The sequence below is a fragment of the Carassius auratus genome, unplaced genomic scaffold (assembly GCF_003368295.1).
Source record: "Carassius auratus strain Wakin unplaced genomic scaffold, ASM336829v1 scaf_tig00035347, whole genome shotgun sequence".
Taxonomy (NCBI): domain Eukaryota; kingdom Metazoa; phylum Chordata; class Actinopteri; order Cypriniformes; family Cyprinidae; genus Carassius; species Carassius auratus.
The window spans coordinates 156,850-165,193 of NW_020526221.1; the positions used below are offsets into that span (position 1 = coordinate 156,850).

The window sequence follows — 8,344 nt, forward strand, 5'->3', positions numbered from 1 at the left end:
TGACCCAAATGAGCCATGGCAGACCTCTGCTACCTGAGCAAGGAATTCATACACAGTCCTGTGTTACCATTTCATAGGAACTCTTGAGCTGAATGTTTGTTTTATTTATATAATGTTTCTTTCATCCTCTTGAAAATAGATTTTTTTTTTTTCGTACAGTCTATAGATATTTCTCCTGTTATAAGTGTTTTTTTTTTTTTTTTTTGTCCTGGTAAATCCCTACAACTGGATTAAAATGGCTTTAAATGCTCACCGCTGATGTCATCAGAGGTCAGAATTAATTCAGCCCAAACTGAATAGCAGAGATATGCAGAATACTGAAAAAAAGCATAAATATTTAGGTCAGCTCTATGTGTGAGAGAAATACATTTAGACTGAAAATATGAAGCACTGTGCTTGTCTACCATTATATCATTATTGATAATGATTGCATGAATTATGTAATCAATGAATATATGGTTATAACCTACTGATGAGTGTGTTCATTGTGACAGTTTGCACCTAAGTGTTGCTGCCTTATACATTTGCCCAGAAAAGATATGCTTTTATGTTCTCGCTTTATTTTAGGAAGCGGTAGTATTAAGTACGCCTGATTGATGAACGAATCGTTTTTTTTCTGTTCTCCTCATTTCATCTATTAACATGTCATGCGCAAAACGATTCGTTCAAGAATTAGAATGACTCGGTCTCCAATCGACTCACTGAACTGCAGTGTAAGAGCAACCGAGAATTTGGGTGTTCTGAAAGATTTTCGGAACAGCAGCAAATTTATTAATAAAACGTGTTCAAATCTAAGTTAATAAAAATGTTCATAATTGTAGGACAGTTTTGTCAACAAACATAATTTTTTTTCAAACGTTATAATTATAACTCGGACATTAAAAACACATTTAGGACTAGAGCAACAATTACTCAATCAAAACGAATACAATACTTGATAAAACCAATTGATTCGTTACTTTTTTATTTTATTTATTATTTTCGGTATTTATTTTAAACTTTATATTTAGATGCATTCTGCGGGTTTAAATTAGTATTGTTCAATGTAATACAATTATTTTCAAAATAATGAAGCTGAATCATGTCTGTAATTACATTAAACATTATTATTTAAAAAAATGTAACTGGAAAAATGATGAATCTAGAAATGTATTCGAGCGCGTATAAGAGTTATTCCTTCCATAACGTGACAGGGGTTATTACCATAGACAGTAAAAGTAATATATGCTTATAACCTCTGCCCTACCACGTTATGGGAGGAATTTAACGTACATCGTCATGATGTATATCACGCTATGACGTAAAAGCAGTTTAAAAAAAAACTATACAACGAAACTTTTAATCTCTAAAGTGAATAATTCATATTTTAATATTTTAGAGGTGTTGAGAAGTAATTTCAGCGCCTTCTAGTGTCCGGGGTAGATAAAGGAGGATCGCTTGAAACAAACGTATCCAAACAACCAACCGAAGGCTAGCAAAATAATGGCATCATTAAAAATCGGCCAATCAGAAGCAGGCATGAAACAAACCACGAGCTGAGAGTTTTTACACAACAGTCGGAAGAGTCCCATTGTCAGGAGTGTAACGTTCCAGAAAATAGTTGGTATAGTGTTGTTATTTTATTATCAGAATCGTAATCATACTATTTAGTTCGACATATCTCTAACAGGAACTAAATAAATATTTGCAAGAAAGCCACTTTGAGCATTAGCCGAAGGTAAGGTGCTAGCTAGCGTGATGTCTCTTGAGGATAACTTAGTGGGGGTTTTGTCAGTTCGGTTGAGTTGTGAGATGTGCTAGTTCTCTAAAACTGCGGCGCGCGACAAGCTGTCAATCATATCGTTATTTAAATATAAACCAATCTAAGTTGCATCTCAACTTCTTATTCATTCGTTATTAAAGTGGTTTCAGTCGAAGCATAAATCCGCCGACTGTTGAGAAGTTTAAGTGTCCGGTTTGTTGTTAGCTAGCTAACGTTAACCTAGCTAATTTAAGACTGAAGTCTTTAAATATGATGGTGATAGATAGTGTATGTGTTCTAAAAATGTTTACTATATCTGGACTTACTGCGTATTTTATCCGAAGCATAAAAACATACCGCTTTATTGCAGTTTAGAGAATTCAGTTTGGTATTAGTCTAGTTTAGTTTAGCTAGTAAATCCTTCAGAAGTCTTCAGAGAGTCTATTAAGTCACACAGTTTTTAAATACTGACATATTGTTACTGTTAAAATTGTAGTTTAATAGTGAGTTGTAGGCCAGAGGCAACATTTTTAGGTTTTCAAAATCATCAAAAGACACGCCCTTCCTCTTTTGTTTTTAACCCTGCTATTACAAAAAGTTGAGCACCCTTCAAGAAGAAACATTTTCAGTAACAGAATAGTCTAATAAGATTTTGATCAGGTATTATCATCTTCATCATCAATATGAATGCTTCTGACTGACCACATACAATACATACACAACAATAGATTTGATAAATGCGTTACTCTAAACAATATATGTTTTTATACCGTGTTTGAATGTTATATCATATGCAATCAATATATTTTTATTCACTACATTTTGTAATATATTGATGGCCATTATTTTGCCAGTAAACCTGACAGAACAGCAATGAATGACGCTGAGCCTGCGACATTTGCTTCTGTTGAACAAGAGAGGGACTTCTGGAAGGAGCAGGCTGCCAAATACCAGCAAAGGTACTTCAGTGTTGATTTTCAGTCATTATGACATTTGATCTAGATTGGACATAAATGAATCTAAGTAAGGCAGTTTGCAGAGCCCATGTTTGTTTTTGAACACTTGGGATAAATCGAAGTATAAGATCTTCCTTTACAGCCTATGTTCAGCCATTGTAATAAAAAACTGCTTGTTCAGGGCTGAGGAGGCGCAGGAGGAGCTGCAGGAGTTTCAGCAGATGAGTCGAGACTATGAGGCAGAGCTGGAGACCGAGCTGAAGCAGTGTGATGCCCGTTATCGTGAGCTTCTCTCGACCAGCAACAGACTCCGCATGGAACTAGAAAGTTACAAGGTACTGTGGTGCATCATAGACACATGGTTAATAAACTGATTTATGGGCAGTCGCTTGGGTGGCTCGCCAGTGTACGAGATTTCTCTGATACATGTAGAGTTTATGATGCATTGACCCAAAGCTGACCTCAGGTGCTAGTTGATCCTTCGCTGGGAGTTTGATTGACAGATGATCTGACCAATAATAACACCAAATCTGGAATTTTTGTCCCACAAACAAACTAGTTAGGAGAGTTGATCAACATTGGTGGACTTGAACTTAAAAAATGGTGTGTATCTTTCCGCAGTTGAAACAAGTTGAAATGATGTTCATTCATGTTTATTTCATGCTATAACTATTAAGGAGGAAGAGATGATCGTTTCATATGCCGCTTGAACTGAGACGCTACAGCGATTTGTAATGACGCATTGAAGAGCCACAAGACTGCTTTTATTGTTAGAATTTCTTAAATGACAATTTGAAAGCTAAAACTTTGTTTCAAACCTGAAGTAACCTGCTCTGTCTTATCTGTTGGCGTGTTGTCAGTTTCCTTTTTAGATTCCGCAATGTATATTTAATTGCAGGAAAACAGGATGTGTGGCATGAGAATGCCATGACTTGTTGGACATAACAACAGTTACTAAAGGGGACAGGTTTTTGCGAAGGTTCAATTATATGATCCATTGAAGGTCATACTGTTGTAAACAAAAATGCAGATGACCACATAAATACATTACAGTCAAGGGCACAGTCACAATGTAAGTGGCTCTCACTAAAGATAACTGAAGTACACAATATTTCATCACTAACCTCTTTAACTAAAAAGACTATGTGTCGATTTAAATGAAAACATGCCCAAATCACACCGGAACAGTTTGCAAACCTCATTTAGCTGTCATTGCTGCAAAAGATGGCTCAGCAAAATATTACATGAAAAAAATGCATATTGTGCTTATTTTTCTAATACATCAATTTATATTATTATATTCTATTAGCTCAAACCATATGCGCACAACATAATAATAACAGGCTGTATTCTGAATAACTGTGACACCGCTGTCTCATAAAGCACATTAATGGGGTTTTATCTAATATTTGAATAAGAATTTAATCTATAACTGACGTTCACACTTAAGCATATAACCACAGATAAAAGCCATTTGAATGTTCTTTGGCTGAATGTGTACATCCCGAATGTCTCTGTCTGGTTTTTTCAGTGCTTACTGAGAACACAATCACACATTCACAGACAAACAACAAGGATCCAATTCTGGATGAGGAAATCAGCTGATGCGTATTTTTGCATCAGTGCCTGGAGGGCATGGAGGCTCAAAAAATGTTTTTACTTGGCATTTGTGGCAAAACATGGTTGCAAAGCCATGTTGTGGGATTAATTTAAAAAGAGACCTAAGTCAAGGTACATTTAAATGCATAATCTCATAGCGTCAGCATTGGCTTTGGTACAATACCAGAATCTAATACCTTGGTATTGATACTAAATTATTACCATAGGTGACAAATAAGCAGCCTGAAAAGATAACTGAATTAAAAACCGTATTATTAAGAAGAGTGCATGAAACTCTGTTGCTGGGTCACATGAAACAGATGTCTTGCTTGTTTATATGTTTACGCTTGAAAACAAAATAACTTGTTAATGAGACAAATGTGATGCAATCAGAATTGTTATATATATATATATATATATATATATATATATATATATTTATTTATTATTATCAAGGATATTTGTAATGTTACAAACAATTTCTATTTCAAATAAATGCTTTTTCTTGTCTTTGTTCTTGTCTATTTCAAAGATTTAAAAAAAATGATCACAGATCTCACAAAAATATTAAGCAGCAAAAACTTTCAACATTAATAATAAGTACAATACTAGGAATAAAGAAAGTGTAAGTTTAAGTGTAGTTTCTCCACAAGTGTTTTTCTTAATCTCATCAAATGTCTGTTTTACCTTTATTTGTGTGGTCCTCTGTCTTGTTTGCTAACAGGAGAAGTATGAAACACAACACTCCGATGCAATCCGGCAGATCTCGACTCTAGAAGGAGACCTGGCAGAGACCACAGCCATCAAAGACCAACTGCACAAATATATCCGGGAGTTAGAGCAAGCCAACGATGACCTGGAAAGAGCTAAGAGGTGCGTTTAGTGCTTTTGCCAGGAATACATCTCATACATTTAGATATTTACAACTTTAACAATTTATTACTAATACCTGTCTGTGATGTTCTTATAGGGCGACTATAATGTCACTTGAGGACTTTGAGCAGAGAATGAATCATGTTATAGAGAGAAATGCCTTCCTTGAGAGTGAGCTTGATGAAAAAGAGAATCTTCTAGAGTCAGTACAGAGATTAAAAGACGAAGCCAGAGGTAAACTCAAGGGAAACTTCTTTGCATATACACCATTCACTCGTATCTAACTCACAAACCTCCATTTTTGTTGATAATCGGCAGAAGAATCATCTGATTTGCCAGTCTCAGATGTTTTATCAGTGTTTGTTTGCTGATTGTGTTTGCGGTCTTCTTTCTTTTCGGGGCAGATCTAAGACAGGAACTGGCTGTTCAGCAGAAACAGGAGCGCAAACCATCAATCAGCCTTCCTAAAGATGTAGAGAAGCCAGAGGCCACACCTGCAAGACCCTCGTCTGTTGTTACCTCCAAGCTCCCATCTCTCCACGCCACACCCTCCAGACCTCCAGGCTCAGGGACCGCTTTCAACACCCCCTCCGCTTCCTACAGCAGAAGTGAGCACTTACTAATTCCTGTAAGGGCTGCCGAACTGGCCCAAGGACCGTATCCAATGAAGTGACTCAGTTTCCCCATCATGTATAATGCACACTGTGCATTATACTTGATTTATTGCAGTTTAATGATACTAAATAGTTTACTTTCATGCAGAACATTGTATTCTGCATGAAAGACTTTTGAGTCAACTACGTGAAGGGAAGGATTGGTAAAGAATGGGGAGAAAAAACAAATTTGAAGGAAGGAGAGCGAAAGGAGCATCTCCCTAGTCTTCCAGCTTTATATTTCTGACACATTTTTGATTTATTAACGTATTTTTTTCTGTCATGTCCAGTTGAAGGTCTGACTGGAACTCCTCTCACCACATCTGCAAGGATATCTGCCCTTAACATTGTTGGAGAACTGTTGAGGAAAGTTGGGGTGAGTCCAGCTGTAACTGTGGATATTACCAAAAAATACACACTCTTTCAACTGAGGTTGGTCTGTCGTTTTGATAATCATGTTCTATGTCCCTTTGTTCCCTTTTCAGAACCTTGAATCAAAGCTGGCATCATGCAGAGAGTTAAACATCCATGACAAAACACCCAGCCGTGCAGCGATAAGCCAGGGCACACCGAGCATTTCACGGGAAGCCCCAGAAATCCCATCCAACACAAATGGCTTGTATGATAAAGGGTTAGTCTCGGTATTAATTTGAGTACATCTCCGTAATTGACCAAAATGATGTAGATTGTATTATATCTGACTTGTTCATAAGAATTCTTCTCTGTTTTGTGTTGCAGGATGGTGAAACGGTTGGACTTTGGAACGGGACCCAAGATAATGCTGTGAATAAAGTACTATTCGCTACCAATGCACAAGCATGTCTTTTGCTCTCACATCATTGGGAAAACAAGTATGCCTAAACCATTAATATGAAAATGGTTTATTTTCTGGAGCTGAATCATATCTTATGCCCCAAGTCTTCCACTATCTCAGAAGGGCTCTTGCTTTCACATTCATATCAACTCTGTTATTGTGTCTGTGGACTGAAACTACTACCTGTTGTTTTACTATTTTGTTGGAGATTTGCATTGTGTTTTGCAGATGTACTATCTCTTAAATTCCCACTGTTTGTTTTTTATTTTTGTTTGTGTTGTGTTTAGATATCTGGTGATTTATAGCAGTTTTAAAATGTATCCGCACTGTAATTTTTATTTGCTCTTTTTGGGGCCATAAATATGGAGACTGTTGCAGGTGCCTGGCAGATTTACTACTGCAGTACCATTATATTTGGCACTAAACTACTGATCTGTGTTCAATGAAACGTCAACTGCACATGCTTGTTTGTTTACAGGACTGGAGCAAGGTGTATATACCAGGTTCATTTTTAATTTAGAAATACTGGATTGATTAGATTTTTTTTTAGAAACTAGCATTTTAATGATATATATATTAAGTTTGTTACTAACTGAATGGCATGTCTTCAGTGTTTCGATTTGAAAATTCTAAGGAGGTTGGTGAGATGTTATTAGCTTAAGTTGTTGTTCATTTCGTTGCGTTGTAGGGGCTGGCGTAAGTAACCAACAGTAGCCAAAATGTTTATGCATGATCCTCTCTGGGGCCTTTTTTGTTTCTAGTGATTGCTAGTGAACTCCTCATTTGAACAGTCAGTGCCATCTTTGTTTTCAAAGATTACAGTGCTACGGTACTGGAGAGTAGTTGCTGTCATATTATGCGCTGATCATGAATTTAATGTGCCTTAATTTTGTGGCCATAATAAGCTTTGCTCCAAAGTTAATTTGGCTATTGGGGAACTTACTAGCCCGAAGGGAGTTGCAGCTTCTCTCGCTATTCTTCCCAATGTATTAAATCTCTGATATGTCAGGGATTCCATGAAGAGGAGAAATTGAATTCTGATTGGAGTTGAATCGCTTAGTTTTCACATTTCTCTTTGAAGTGTAGATTTAAATAACAAGCAATATGAATACTTCAGTGAAGGGTACAGATATTTTTATGTTAAAAATAGAAATGTAAGGAAGACTTGATACATTATATTATCCATTTTTTCCTAGAGGTACTAATGAAAAATGACAGAAATAGAGTATGATTGTTGATGGAAGAATTTATCACACTTGATCGTACCATCTCAGGGCTTCATTTAAGCAATAACCTCACTCAAGAAGTCATTATAGTTCAAATTCTGTCAAATATTTGTCTCTGTATGCACAAGACATGCACAGTTGCTAATTATTGTCATTATGGGTTTTCTTTGTTATTAATGAACCTTAACATCTGCAGTGTCCATGCATTCATCAGCAAAGGCAATGCTTAAGTTTATCCTGTCTGTAAAACCATTTCATTGTTGGTTAATCCAAAACCATCACAATAAATGTGTAGTTAACAGGACTGATTATTTGACTTTTATTTTTCTTCCCAGAAATAGTACAACTCTTGGTTATGGTCCTAAATGCTGTATCACATGCAAGGGACATCTATTGGTCTTATGTAGAAGCAGAAAATACAATTTAGGTCAACAAAAGCGCCTTATACACTTTGATTTAAGTGTTTTTTTTTTTTTTTTTTT

General features: G+C 36.1%; 1 protein-coding gene across 3 annotated transcripts; it reads left to right on the forward strand.

The window, feature by feature from the left end:
* Nucleotides 1-1,497: 1,497 nt before the first annotated feature.
* LOC113081920 (nuclear distribution protein nudE homolog 1-like) lies at nucleotides 1,498-8,166 on the forward strand. 3 transcript variants are annotated; one of them, XM_026253835.1, is made up of 9 exons: nucleotides 1,498-1,603; nucleotides 2,596-2,700; nucleotides 2,879-3,032; nucleotides 5,021-5,169; nucleotides 5,267-5,403; nucleotides 5,574-5,777; nucleotides 6,113-6,198; nucleotides 6,308-6,453; nucleotides 6,561-8,166. In XM_026253835.1, the coding sequence occupies exons 2-9, from the start codon at nucleotides 2,615-2,617 to the stop codon at nucleotides 6,607-6,609; spliced, it is 1,011 nt and encodes a 336-aa protein (XP_026109620.1). In that variant the 5' UTR covers nucleotides 1,498-1,603; nucleotides 2,596-2,614; the 3' UTR covers nucleotides 6,610-8,166. The 3 variants fall into 3 exon arrangements, with proteins under 3 accessions (XP_026109620.1, XP_026109619.1, XP_026109621.1); XM_026253834.1 differs by having other exon boundaries at nucleotides 1,508-1,717; XM_026253836.1 differs by lacking the exon at nucleotides 1,498-1,603 and adding an exon at nucleotides 2,140-2,401.
* The last annotated feature ends 178 nt before the right edge of the window (nucleotides 8,167-8,344 follow it).